This window comes from Penaeus chinensis, chromosome 8 (assembly GCF_019202785.1).
Source record: "Penaeus chinensis breed Huanghai No. 1 chromosome 8, ASM1920278v2, whole genome shotgun sequence".
Classification (NCBI taxonomy): domain Eukaryota; kingdom Metazoa; phylum Arthropoda; class Malacostraca; order Decapoda; family Penaeidae; genus Penaeus; species Penaeus chinensis.
In genome coordinates, this window is record NC_061826.1 from 31,339,040 (window position 1) to 31,354,039 (window position 15,000).

The window sequence follows — 15,000 nt, forward strand, 5'->3', positions numbered from 1 at the left end:
TCAGCAGGAAAGTGATTTTTCCTTGCGTATCTGCAGTTTCAGGATATATATAATATTTTTTTGTTATCCAACATGTAAGGTGATTTGATATGTTTGTATTTTCCACTTATAATAACAAAGGGTAACATAAACCATGAAGATAATCAAGACAAAATAAACACTTGCGTCATCTATATATTTCTTACTGTGTTATGGGAAGTCTTGCTGTAAATTTTACGAAAGAGAACTGATAGTAGGGCAGAGATTGAAGTATGATTAGGAAATTGTGAGATAAAGCAGAATGAATAAAGAATGGGTCAACATGAGTAAAGGGAAAGTGGTTTGCTTTTGGAAAAATTAGTTTTTTTCTGCAGGAAATCCACAGTATATATTGTTCCACACAGCTGTATGGTACAAGGTAAACATTGTCTATAGTAGATAGAACAATAAAATAAGGCACTTTTCATTTATGGTATTCCAGTACCAAGTTGATAACAGGGAAATTATGCAACTCATAGTAATTTGGTAAGCATCTAAATGAAAATAAGAGACAATCATGAATAGGAAAAAGGAATTCTTTACAATAAGAATGCACTTGCCAAAGACTACGTCCCCAACACCAAATTCAAAATTTATTTAACTGTCTGGTATTAATTACTGAGAGTGACACGTCCTCCAGAGACAGTCAGGGTAACGTAGGGACCCAAAATCCAAACCACACAGATTCCCCACACAAATTTTGATTTTAAAACTGTAAAGAAAACATTTCAAAGATGAGCCAAATCCCCCCCCTCCCCCCACACACACAAAATTTAAGGTTATTTGAAGGTAATTTAAAAGGTAAAAGAAAGTTTAAAAATGAAAAACCCTAAGCCAACAATAGCATTTCACATAATAGTGGAAAAAAGAAAAACCTGAGTTCAGATGCAGCCGCAGAAGATGAAACACAGTATTGCCTAAACAAATAAACTATTACAAAGATTGCCGTATGAACCAAAAACCTTCCTAACCCTCACCCCCAGACCCCCTCCCGTTTCTCATACTTCCCTAGCTGGGGCCATAAAAAACAAAAACCTTCTTAACTTGGGAGCTATGCCGCCGGACCCCCTTTTGATCGGCGTCTTTTCCTAGCCATTGCTATTTATTATACTTTAGCCGAAAGTAAAAATAGATATCTAATTTTTAACCAGAGGATGGGTAGAGCTCTGCTGTCACAGGAAGAAATAGGTGTAGATATGTTGCGTAATATCAAATTTCAACTGTTTTCATTTGAGGCACTCTGTTTTATTAAATGGAGTCCATGGTCTTATGGACATTTCACTGGTTCATTACACCCTCCACACAAGTTCAAATACTGTGTGCAAAACAACTTCTGTAGCCAATGTCATTGACAAATCGCGTATTAATGCTCATATAGTGACGTCACACTAAGTTTACTTTATATCATTTGGAAAGAAACTATAGTAAATCAACGTGAAATTACCTGTAAATGTGTGTCAAACAATAGATAGTAGCTCGTATTACTTTCCCGAGTGCCGTCTTCTGAGTTAAATGGTATATTTACATTGCCTTGGTCAATAAGCGAAGAAGGGAATAGTCTCCAAACAAAAATTTTTGGCACCTTTATTTTAAAATTGACATAATTATGTCTTTCCGGACTTTAAATTTGACTGTTTTGATTAGTTTGCATGTTATTCTTCCATTTTAGTAGCATTTCATATTTGTTAATTAAAATTCTGTACATTAGGTACATTAACCAAATAGAGTAATAAACAAAACAGGCACAGCTGGCCTTATATTTACTATGAAAGGGGGAGAAGAAAAGACCATGCAAGATAAGTTGAGGCAAGGGCTGTGGTCCAAGATACGTGGCCTCAGGCCTCACTCTGTCTCCTAACCTCTCCCACAACAATGTACATCTTTAGATATCAGAGGAATTAGTTTTTAAATGAAATATAATGGTAGTTGCTATGATTTGGAGACAATTGTGGTAAAAGTATGTGAAATGATGCTTAAATGCATATTTAGGGATAGTACCACTTGTACTACTTTCCTCTATGCTGTTCTGAGTTGCATGATTTGTTTGTATTGTCTTTCCTTGCTTAAAATCTGACTATATTAGTTCTCCCAAAATAGCATTTCATGTTTGTTTACTAAAATCCCTTTTCTATTTGCGATTGCAAAATACATACAGGGTTAGACAATATAAAAACCAGTCTATGCAAATTTTCAGGGTGGGATAAGTAGCACTATCTGTGACCCCAGTAAAATCCTCAGTATTGTTGACAGTGAAGTTGGTTTGAGATAGCCTTTGGACTATATTCTTTGGTAAAGCCAACTTTTTAACTTTCTAATATAGAGTGGATGGCTTTACTTCAGTTAAGGGATACTTTTTGTGTTCTCTTTGTAATTTGTTCTTTTTGATGATTAGTCAATATCTGAAATTATGTATGATTGGTAAGGGCTTTAGGCTTCAAAGATTTTTATGTAAATGTAAGAAAACATTTAATCAGACTGAATATTGTATAGCATTTGGCAGTTTTGGTGGCTGGATGTCAGAAGAATCAATTAACTGAAGTCTTTGCAAGAGATTACACTGAAATAAGGTCTAAGGTTTATTTGTTTTGTATACCTTTGAAACTAGGTGGTGTTTGCATGCTAGCTGATAGAATCCAACAGTGGATTATGTTGAACATCTTCTCCTAAGATTGGATTTTAACTCATCAATAAGGGTATCAAAAACCTCTGGGCATCACCAACTCTGGTGACTTCTGGCAACTGTCCTGTTTTGCCTGGGAGTCCGCTACATGTAGCAGAACTTTCTGCTTGACTTGCTCTTTAGCCATGCCCGGCTTGATGAGTTTGACAGCTGAAGGTGTTGCCCAGTACTGATTTTTATAAAATTGTGTGTTGTTATTGCATAGAATTAATATTGGGTAATATAAAGAATATTAAGATGTGATTCCTTCTTCTTCTTTCAACAGTGATGGCTGATCCCGTGGAGCATGCTACTGGTTTGGAGAAGCAGGAACTGCTGTCTAAGGCAGCTGGTAATGAGGTAATTGAACCATTCATGTGAAGCAAGGAGAGAACCTTTCAGAATTAGCTTGATTTATATGCATGAAACAAAAGTGTAGTTCGTTTGAATTAAAAAGTTGTTTTCAGGTAACTGACTTGATTTTATACAGTGAATAAGCTTTACTGGTAAATGTTCTTGTTTTACACACCTGTAAACAGATCTTGACAGTCTTTGGCTGATTAAAAAAAAAAAAAAAAAAAAAAAAAGTGTTAACCCTTTCCCAATATGAAAGCCCTCTCTCTTGGGTTGCATTCCCCTGCTGCCGGGGGATTGTGTCGTCACCATAGTGCGCACGGCATGTCCATACATACCACCCGGGATACAGTCCAGACATGCCATGCCATGTATGTACATGCCACCTGGTGGCAAAGGGTTAGTTCATCTATGAATGCCATTTAAATAAACAAACATACACAGCCATGAATATAGTGCATATATGATAGTGAACTTGCAGGCAAAGACTGTATTTGTATTTACAATTTCTTAAGTTTTCATGTACTATCATAAGCAGTTTAGTAATGCCTCAGCATCCCTTACCCCCCACTTGAAGGACTAGAGTCACCAAGAACTTAATTACTATTTAATTTATCACATTGTTAATCCAGTGCCACTGGGGATAGCATATACATACATTGCATGTCCACTTGGAGTTTAGTTTCTTAACCCAATGGCGCCGGGTATAGAAAATTAAAAAAAAACTCTATGCTCTGGCGAACGGCGGCAGCGCGCCGACTCTGAGCGCGTGAATTCGGTACATCAAGCCGAATCATTGACTCGGGGCGTTTTGGCGCGGCGCCGCTGCGGACAGCCGCACGCCTCAAATCGGGCGTATTGTTATGACGGCGATAGCCGTGACCCGTCGCCATTGGGTTAATTATATTTATAATTATACACAAAGATCACTCAACAAGTGCTTAGTCACAAAGTCAGTCACTAACCCAACCTATCTTGGTTGATTTTTGGAAATTGTGTTTTTAACTCGTATCCACCAGGCCATGCCTGTAGCCATCATAACAAACCAACTCTTCATGCCCGGTATGGCTATAGGTATCCCGACATGTCAAAGCAAGTCAGGTTGAAAGATTCACTACATGTAGTGGACTCCTTGGCGAAACAGCAGTACAGTTGCAGAAGTCACTGGTGTCAGCGAGAGATTTCAGATACTGTCATTGAAGGGTTAATATCTATTGCCACTAGGATTATTAATAACATAAAAACATGTCATAATGTCAATGATGATGATATTAACAGTATTAATGTAAATATTATTAGCTAGTAAAAAAAAAAAAAAAAAAAAAAAAAAATTGAAGGGGGTGGGGGGATCACATAGAATACCAATTACCTCCTTGGGGCTGAACACTTTATAAACCCATGTGTAAACAAATTTCACAAAACTGAACTACAGTGAGCATTACAAGTTTCTGGCAGCTTTAGGTTAATAACTTGATATTAATGCTGATGAAGATGAATTATAATAGAAACAGGAAAAAACTCTGAAATAGGGTAACAGATGGTAACTGGTAGGCTTTTGAAGCCATATATACATTAGCAAAACAAAACTATAGTGGACAGTATACTTGTATCTGGTACTAGTGGGTAACTTTAACAAAATTATCTTTCCATTTCAGAACCCTTTTGACATGAGGGTATACAAGCGTGTGAGTGGAGACCAGACCAACCCAACAAGTGTCCCCTCCTTCTACGACAGGCGATTAGTTGGCTGCATTTGTGAAGAAGATGCCACTAGCATCAACTGGATGTGGCTGGAGAAGGGAGAGTCCAAGCGCTGTGAGTGCGGCTATTGGTTCCAACTTCAAGATGCAAAGCCCATGGTTTAGGTAGAACCAAATATGACCCAGTGTTGTGTCCTTATCAATCTCAGTTAAGTTGATTACATGTAATATTTACAGGTGAGGTCACTTTCATGATGTAGCATATTATTCCTGTTCCATGGGATATTTTTCTTGTATATAAACATTTTAAATAAGTGAAATACATCGGAAACAGATTGTGATTTTGTTTTCATATGAATTCCAGAACTACACCATAATTGAAGCTCACTATTTATATATGTAGTAAAAGATGGAATATTAAACCAATTACAACACAGATTGATTTATGTATGACCTGTAAGTGTGTATATATGTTCCCCTTCCACCTCCCAGAAAATCTTAAATTAAAAATTCTTGTCATTGCAAATATTATTATTACACATTGTAGCAATACCTCTATTATTGATACTGTTGAGTTCTAACACTACTGAAAACTTTTGAAGGCTGGTGCCTATGTAAAACTATTACAAAACTATAAAATGAATAATCAGTAGGAAATTTACTGATTTTACTTTAACATAGTGAAATGCTTAATAGCACTATGCTGAAAAGTCCTGGGGAACAATCCATTTGTCATCTCAAGGGAGATATAAAGCCTTGTCTTTTATATATAATTAAGGTGTTGACACAGTAATCTACACTGAAATATACTTGTAATTTCTCTCACTAAAGAAAGTGAAGTAAATATCTCTCATATACCTTCAAAGATAATTTGAAAATAATTTAGCACATGAAAAAGATGTAGCAAGATCTGACAAGAAGGTTGCCAGGGACAAACCTGAACCCCTTTGACAGTAGGAACCTGTGTGAGTTAGACCACTTTGTCAGAAAAAACTTGGCATATTAGCGCACAATAATTAGTAAACCTAGGAGATATAGGATGAATTCCATTCTTTTACTTTACATATTCCCCCCCATTCTATGCCTGTTGTTATTGTGGGGTGGCATAGGTGACATGTACTGAGGCCCAGTGTAGGGACCCCCCCCAAATCACTTGCCTGTTGTTGTCGTGGGGGGCTTAGGAGGCAAAGACTGGGAACTCCCCTGCTTTGGGACTCAGCCCTTGACTCAACTAATTTTGCATGGTCTTTTTTCCCCTCCTACTTTTCGGTTCCATCCCTTCCCCAACCCCTTCTACTATCCACTTCCTAACGTGTGAGACCTGAAAGGATGAAAGTCTGACTTTGTGCCAGTCCTGAACAGCCTGAGGGAGCCATGGGCATATTACTCCCGTTTTAGGTGTCTAGCCCATACCCCTCAAAGGGACCCTGAGGGGTTGACTGTTTTGCTCCCCAACATACTCCAGGCTTACCTGGATGTTATACCCTTATTAGGGGCAATGAGGCATGCCCCTTCATCAAATAGCCCCACCAATTCAAATTATCCCAATGCCCCGACCCCAGGCTCTCCTTTGACCACAGTTCCAAACACTACAAAACTACTACCCAAGTCAACACTCAATCTCCAGGAGACCTTCCTACTCTCCCAACATGCTCAACTTCATCACCTCTACTCCCTCAACCTTCTTCATCAACTACCCCATCATCCTTTATTTCTACTTAACTGCCTTTTGTCCACCTCTCGATAATACTACCTCCCTCAACACTACTCCATTTTCCACATGCCCTCAATACTTCCACTGGAACTGTCCTATCTATAAAAAAAAATTGGTCAGATTGTGGAGAAGACTTACTTGCCTGCCTCACGGACTATGATGCGATATCATTACAGTGCTACTCCATTAACCAGTGTTGGGAAGCACCTCTTTTTTTCTTATTTCCCTCTCCTCCTCTCGTTTTCCCTTCTCTTTTCCAACCCCATCTGTCCACTTCCTAGGTTCCATGCTAAAAAGGATGACAGGCTACATGATCTTTGATATATGGTGATTTCTTGCAACCATCCTGCTGTTTGGCCCAGGAGTCTGCTTCATGTAGTGGAACTTTCTGCTCAACTTGCTCTAGCACATCATGACGCCTAAAGCCATACCCTGCATGATGAGTCAGTTTGTTATAATGGCTATGGGCATGGCCCAGCAAATATGGGTTAACTCCTTAACTTTCTAACCTGTACCTTATACTGTACCCCATCAGCTCCCCCTCTGTACCCTTTTCACTACCAAACTACCCTCTCCTTTACCTTCTTTTCTTCATCCCCTTCTTTTGTCTACTTATTCTAATAATTTAATTTGTTTTTACCCTTTTATACCACTTTACTTTATCATTACTCTGATACATATTTGTTTTGACCATTGCCGATGGGCATGGCATGTACGCACATGCCAAGGAAAGTGAAATCAGGTAAGGTCACAAGATCTACTAATTAACTCCTTTGTGGCTAAGCACTAGCAGAGCCATCTATGTACAGAGACATTTCACAAAAATATGAAAAATGAGTATAGCATTTTCCCCAGTGGCAATGGGTTAACCAATCTGAAAATCTGCAAGCATCACCTTATTTGAACCAAAAAACTTCCTTACCTGGGGACTTTGGAAAGGAGTCAGGAACAAAACATGTGTTCACCCAGGGAGATGAAGGGGCACAAGATGGTGGATTTGGGAGGGTGTAGCTGGAAGAATCTTCCTAAACACTACCATAATACTGCAAAAAAATAGTCTGCCAGTTTTTGAAAGTCTTTGCTGCATTATCAAAATAGGAGTGTTTTAAGAATTCCCCCAAAATGCTAATTATATATATATATATATATATATATATATATATATATATATATATATATATATATATTTGACTATGCAGACCAGAAATCAGGCAAATATTGAGGAAACTAAATCAGAAGGCGGAAGAAAATTGTTAAAAACAAGTTAAGGAAGTGTCATCTCAATGCAGCAGAAATAATGACCTGACCTTCAATCTAAAGAAAAAAATATAAACAGATATTCCCTTTTGAAAGTTTTTACCCCCCCCCCCCCCCCTCAGCATTTTTAGTAGATTTCTAAATATAAGTGCAAGTAAACACCTCGTGCATGGTGAAATAATACTTGGGCCCCAAAATACATAATCCAGAATAGCAGACACATGTGGCATGAAAATTGCTCATTAGGGGCTAGAATAAAGGCAGTCCTGTACCAGTGGTAACCAGTCCAATAAATATAACTATACTTCACAATACAATTTTAAAACATTTTCATTTCTTGCCTGGTAAAATCTAAGAGGGAGGAGGGGGGATGAAAGTATGTTCAAAGATGCAAGACCTCAAAATAGCTAAAATTAGTAATTTGGTCTGTATTTGACTCGGCAGTCGGCACTGGTATGTAAACCAGTGATCATTGGGTTAAAACTATGTAACTACAAGAACAACAAAAAAAATTCTTGTTTACTTCCAGTACTTTTCCTTCACATTCTACTTTAACTTTCCTTTCTCCAATCAAGTTAAATTGCCTTACATTTGTTTTCCGGAAGATATCGAGTTAAATATATTTACATATTGTCTGTATGAAATGAAAGATATACTGTTTGCCATACTTTCATACTATTCATCTTTACAGAGAGAAAAAAAAAGACATTTTGTTTTATTTCCTTTTTTTAATAAACAAAAATAATTCCTTTGCTAAAACATATCTATGTTGCTCATTAGAAAATACTACAAATTCTATCTAATAACTATATGACTTTAAAAAATACTTAAAAGGACCATATATGGTCTTTTTCACCACAGCAGTGTTTCTGGTAAGACTTTTAAAGTAAAATTACATTTAAGTATTCAATTTTCTCTTTTTTCGGTCCGGAGAATCCATTATCAATGGAGTACTTGCATCAGTCATAAAGGGAGTTATATCACGAATGCCAGCTTTCGTTATCTGTAAAGAAAAAAAAAAGTTTAAACATAATCTTTAAATACTGTATGGAATAAAAGAAAGAATAGGTTTAGTTGAGGGATTTTTAAACCTGGTTTGCATACATACATGTGGTCCTTTGTTAACCCTTTGGATCTGGGTGCATGACATGAAGACCATGTATGAACATCCTGATATGGAAAAATTTGGCTGAGGGCCAGGATGACAGAAACATACTGACGTGAGAATTTCAGCTGGAGACAAAGCTGTCTTCTTGAATTCAAATGACACATTTTTCCAGTTCAAACATCCATCAGACATGCAACAGTTTCTACCCTATTTCAGTGACCAACATCTTAACATTAAGTTAAACTGAGACATAGAGAAAGGAAACAAAATTTTTTACTTCCTTAATACACTGATCATCATAGAAAATGGTTCTTGCAGACTACTGTTCACAGAAAACCAATTCTTATTGGTTTAGGAAAGAATAATTTGAGCTTCTCACCTCAAAAATATGGATCGATAAAATATTCACCTTAACCAATATAGCATATAATATTTTCTCCACCTGGAGCCTATTTAATGCTAACATAAATTTTCCAAACAAGTATATATCTTGCAAAGTTTTCCACAAAACACCTGAGATTATTCTCAAAAAGAAAAACATATCCAGCCCATTAAAATTCTGTGGGTTCCTAAAGATGCTAATTACATTACAGTACTATATTTTGGACATAGAAGCTACTGCATTCAAAAACAATTAAAAGAGGTGATCAACCATTCCATCACTGAAGTGAAACTTAATGTAGTTTTCATAATTACACTATTAATACTCTTTTGAATAGAATAATTTTCATTATGATTATGTTCAAGTAATGTATATTTATTTAGCTGTTCTAGTTGTAATCCTAGATATACTGGATCTATGTCATACTGGTTTGAATACAGAATTCATAAATGAAAGAGTATGTCAATATGAACAGGAATAACGCTAACTGGAGGCTATAAAAACAAAGTAATGTTCATTCTCTTCACGTACCTGATACTGAACAGAAGCATTATTCCTGTGTGGGGCCTTTGTGAGAGAAGCAACTCGCACTCTACCAGACCAGTGTAGAGTTAGTCTCATGGTTGGACAGTGACCCCAAGTCTCTCCAAGGGCAGCTACCAACTGGGATCCACCACTCTCTATTCTTGTGGTCATTTGGTTTGTGACAATTACCTGTAGCAAACAAGGTGAATACATCTGTGACGGAAGTGATTGAATCTTTTTCTCTTTTGATCATATGTAATATACCAAATTCTTGTATAGTCTTTAATTTCTTTGAACCTGTAGTTTATGTAAATCAATATATTCTGAAAATATATACAGTTTACAATGTGACTGGAAAGACTGAAATACATTATAAGTATGTATGTACATGTGTAAGGATCAGATAATCAGATAATCAGATATATTTGTATCCTCCTGATAAAGCCTACAGGGTTTGTTATGATGTTAATTGTTTGTGAAGAAAGAATTCTGAAGTTTCAATATTTGCATATCCCTCACAAATATAAAACAAACATACAGCCATATTAAATTTGGTAGCCTGCTGTATCAGCTGCTGTGTAATCCTGCACAAAAGACCTGTTCGGGCCATCATGTCTGGGAAATCATGACGGAAATGGAAGGCAATGGAGTCAATGATGAAAAGCTTCAGTCTTGGGTGTGACTGAAGGAAGATCGGCAGGTGACGTATCACAGCAAGAACTTCAATGTAACTGTGGCATCTGTGGGATGAAGTTTAATTCATGCAGTCATGATTTTTTTTCTCTTTCATAATAATATAATTTTATGGAAACATTATTTATTAAATTTCTAAACATTATGGTAAATCTTTCCTAAAAAAAGAAATTAACCTTTTTTTAAAATAATAAAATAGCAAGGAAAAATAATTAGTCTATTCAATGTATACTTTATTGCCTTTCAAAAATACTCATCTCAGTCAAAACTACTTTAAAGACAACACAAGTATTTTCTTCATAAAACAAACTTCTTTACAAAACTATACCTGAAGTAATGAACTCCCTTGAGAATTGATTCAATTGTAAATGAAGACACATCTATTTCATCTCCTGCAATGTTCCGAACATGTTCTACTGCATGACCTGCCATATCTGGAGGAAGAAGAAGAAGAGGAGGAAAATAGAAAGGAAAAAAAAATAATAATAATAATTGTTAAAAAAATCAAAATATCAACAGGTCAAAGACTCATTTTGTAAACCAAATACCAATGTAAAATATAACTAATGAATATATATAACCGTTTCAAAATGAATAAGTAAATAAATAAACATTAAATATAGTACATTAAGAAATAAGAACCCCTAAATATACTTTACCTTTTAGTCTCCCAACAGTAAAACTCCCTTCAGTGTCTACAAAAAGGGCCTCTCCTCCAACTCCACCCACACTCTCTGGAAGTTGTACAGACACACATGCTTGCAGGCTGGGGGACATATAGATTAACATTTAGATAAACATATAGATAAACATTTAGATAAACATATAGATAAACACTTAGACAAACATATAGATAAATATTTGGATAAACATATAGATAAACATTTAGATAAACGTATAGATAAAAATATAGATAAAATTTTTGATAAACATTTAGATAAAAATACAGATAAACATTTAGATAAAGTATATGGTTTAGGTTTACAATTTCAAATAAGCTTTTCATGTTAAAATACGAACATTATTTTGATGATGAGAATATAAAATACTGATGATAATAACAACAAAATCAATAAAAACAATAATGATAATAGCAATACCAAAAAAAAAAAATGGAACATCAAGAGCGTATGAAGGCAAAAAAGAAAAAAGAAAGATAAAAAGATCAAGAAACAGCAAAGAAAATTCTCATCTCTCTGCAAACTCAAATACAGGTAAATAATACCCGAACAAAGCCTTACCAGAGCTGTGTTTTCCCAATACCTGGCGTCCCTGATATTTCTGTTATTGCACGCAGAGGTATGCCTCCCCCAAGCATATCATCAAGAGCTTCACAAAAAGTTACTACATGACACACTTCACTCTCGTCCTAGAATATGATAGTGCATATGTCAGATTATTTCTATCTTTATTGCTTATTGTATTCGATTCCTTATAAATTAGTATCATAATACTATATTAGAATTTATCAATTAAAAAAAAAAAAAATGGGTTTCTATTTTTAGAAAAAAAGGGGGGGGGGGGGTGAAGAAATATGCATCAGTCTCCTTATTTTTGCAATAAAAGTATACAGAATAAAATAAACACTGGGTTGGCACAGTGGATAAATAGCACTAGATGCTGATATATCTTCTTTTTCTCTTTTAATTCTTCCGATATGGGGATATACAAGGCTTTGATTATGTACTGACTTACATTTATGATGAACAGATTTATATAAATCATATGTGATCTTTTTGTTAACCTTATTCATATCAAAAGTCACCAAAGTGATAAAAACAATCAATTACTTCGATCATCTGCATAACTGTGACCGGCTGCTCTGCATTCACGATTGCTGCCAGACGCAGTACCTCAGCACTCTCCTTTAAGGTCAGCCCAGTAGCTGCAAAGAGGACATATAATCTGATAATACTTAGAGAAAGAAAATATAAAGAAAATAGAAAGAAAAGGAAAAAAAAAAAAAAAAATCAATACTGTGTGTATGAGAGAGAGAGTGGGTTGAAGAGGGAGGGAGGGAGGGAGGGAGGGAGGGAGGGAGGGAGGGAGGGAGGGTAGGGAGGGAGGGAGGGAGGGAGGGAGGGAGGGAGGGAGGGAGGGAGGGAGGGAGGGAGAGAGGGAGGGAGGGGGAAGGGGAGGGAGGGGGAGGGGGGGGAGAGGGAGAGAGAGAGAGAGAGAGGGAGGAAGGGAGAGAGAGGAAGGGAGGGAGTGGGAGGGAGGGGGGGGGGAGAGAGAGAGAGAGAGAGAGAGAGAGAGAGAGAGAGAGAGAGAGAGAGAGAGAGGAGAGGGAGGGAGGGAGGGAGGGAGGGAGGGAGGGAGGGAGGGAGAGGGAGAGGGAGAGGGAGAGGGAGAGGGAGAGGGAGAGGGAGAGGGAGAGGGAGAGGGAGGGAGGGAGGGAGGGAGGGAGGGAGGGGAGGGAGAGAGGGAGGGAGAGAGGGAGGGAGAGGGAGGGAGAGGGAGAGGGAGAGGGAGAGGGAGAGGGAGAGGGAGAGGAGAGGAGAGGGAGAGGGAGAGGAGAGAGAGAGAGAGAGAGAGAGAGAGAGAGAGAGAGAGAGAGAGAGAGAGAGAGAGAGAGAGAGAGAGAGAGAGAGAGAGAGAGAGAGAGAGAGAGAGGGACAAGCAGTGGGCCCCTAGCCAAAAAAATCCAGTTTGGTTTCAGTTTTGGAGGAGTGGAGCTTACTCAGTAATATAGAAAAAGCACAAGCTAAATACAGGGACTTTTCTGGTTCTACCAAAGATGGCTCAACTTATCATATATTATTGTGAATACATGGTTGTATATTAGTAAGTATGTATGTATATATAAGTATAACTAACAAACTATAACACATAATTATATTTCCATTGCAAACACACACAAAAAAAAATCCCTCTTTCTTACCTGAACTCAGCTCTGTCGGCTTCAGGTTTTGCACATCATCGTCATAAACGAAATCCGAGTCTAAAAGCTTCGTTACCACAGGGACAGCAAGGCCAAGGCTGCTCAGAGGTCGTCTTGAACTCATTCTGCAATGAAATCACACACGAGATGATGAGTTGTTTTTATTGCAGACTATGACAAGGGCAAGATTTTTAACTACAGTATCAGCCAAAACTTTAATTTATGGTTTCGTACAGTCTTATCAGCTTTCATCTTTGTTGCTGGTGTTCAACTATTTGGGTCTAACTTACTTTAATATTAATGATTACAGCATTGGTGGCTGTGTGACAAAATTTGAGGTTTGAAATCGGCTGCAAGGAACATAAATATTTGATGACGACGGGCTTAATGCAAATATGTAAGATGATAGTGGTTCCTCAAATATAAAAAAATAAGATAAAATTCTCAAAGTAATATTATGTTATGCATCATCATAATGATATTGCATATTATATACGTAAACATCTTATGATCTTGAATATTCACTTGGGCTTGCAGAATTTGATTTTACCATAGCAAAATCTAATAATATATCTGAAATTGATATAAATGAAATGCAAATAACCTACGAGACATTCAGCTGAAATTACAAGTCAACTGCGAAAATACTTAGCGCTCGTAATTCATGTAAATAAAAGTTGATAGATCTGTCAGTGTTATCGCGTCTTGGTGTCCACGGAGGGAGGACTTCGCGTTAAGGTTCATGACTCACTCTACTCAGGGAGCAACACAATATCACTAGAAAATGTCCATATCGGATCCTCTCATCAAAGAACTGAAGGGTGAGTATTTGAGCGCTGTCACTATGTAATTATCGAAGTCGCAGATGCCACGACGAAGGACACCTGCATTTCAAATATTTTTCATCTTGAACTCCAAAGACAGACGTTTAGAATTAATGCATTTAGTAGGAAGTTGCTATTCGGATTGCTTTCTGACTATTATTTGATATGTTTGCTTAGTTCATTCAAGTCTAATGCTAATAAAAAGAAAATCTAGAATATGACTAATAGATTATAGGTATTTCTGCAGTGTTGGATAGATATGGTCCATAACAAATGTACACAAGAAACTGATAACTCCAACCATTCTAGGACACATTTCTGTAGAAAAAATGTCACAAATGTGAAAAAAGGGACTACTAAATAAATGAGACAATAAATAAAGGAAAATATGTATTCATATGTTGGTTTATCCAAGAGAATTGACAGGTATTTAACAATTAAAGCAAGACATCTAGAGATATCAAGCCACTTAGGAACAACATCAGCTTAAGTAGGAGGCTTGAACATATCTGTAACTTAATGTTCTTGTCAAATAATGGTTCATATGACTGAAAGTGTATTGGCAAGTAAAATTCAGTAATTCACAATGAGAAGTAGTTTAAGGGGGCAGAACATCAAAGATTTTGGGTGCCACAATAATCACCAGTGTTATTCCTTCACCCAGAAATTCAAATATTCAACAGTTTCCTTATTATTATTAGGGGTTGAGGGTGTGCCTCTGAAATGAATGGATTACAACATACTTAAAGGTAATATCACCTGAATCAAGACAAAAAGCAATCGGGAGCACATATTTACCCTAAAGAGCAATCTTTCGAAAAACATATTTCATATGAAAAGTGGATAATGAATGCTTTTTGGGTAAAGTTGAATAATGTAGTACAT

At 36.8% G+C, this 15,000-nt stretch overlaps 3 protein-coding genes across 3 annotated transcripts in view; 2 read left to right on the forward strand and 1 right to left on the reverse strand.

Annotated features, from left to right (window-relative positions):
- The window catches only part of LOC125028100 (cytochrome c oxidase subunit 5B, mitochondrial-like), a 5,609-nt gene extending 442 nt beyond the window's left edge, over positions 1 to 5,167 (forward strand). Inside the window, exons 2-3 of the mRNA XM_047617431.1 lie at positions 2,964 to 3,037; positions 4,687 to 5,167. Of these exons, the coding sequence (XP_047473387.1) occupies positions 2,964 to 3,037; positions 4,687 to 4,896 (284 nt within the window). The 3' untranslated portion in view covers positions 4,897 to 5,167. The remainder of the gene's footprint in view (positions 1 to 2,963; positions 3,038 to 4,686) is intronic.
- Positions 5,168 to 7,853: 2,686 nt separating this feature from the next.
- LOC125028172 (DNA repair protein RAD51 homolog 3-like) lies at positions 7,854 to 13,674 on the reverse strand. Its single transcript, XM_047617555.1, has 9 exons — positions 13,582 to 13,674; positions 13,292 to 13,416; positions 12,201 to 12,295; positions 11,652 to 11,779; positions 11,070 to 11,176; positions 10,739 to 10,844; positions 10,256 to 10,457; positions 9,724 to 9,906; positions 7,854 to 8,705 (listed from the first exon to the last, which is right to left on the reverse strand). The coding sequence occupies exons 2-9, from the start codon at positions 13,413 to 13,415 to the stop codon at positions 8,601 to 8,603; spliced, it is 1,050 nt and encodes a 349-aa protein (XP_047473511.1). The 5' UTR covers position 13,416; positions 13,582 to 13,674; the 3' UTR covers positions 7,854 to 8,600.
- Positions 13,675 to 13,973: 299 nt separating this feature from the next.
- Positions 13,974 to 15,000, forward strand: part of LOC125028184 — a 15,246-nt gene continuing 14,219 nt past the window's right edge. The window contains exon 1 of the mRNA XM_047617568.1: positions 13,974 to 14,112. Coding sequence (XP_047473524.1) covers positions 14,076 to 14,112 — 37 coding nt within the window. The 5' untranslated portion in view covers positions 13,974 to 14,075. The remainder of the gene's footprint in view (positions 14,113 to 15,000) is intronic.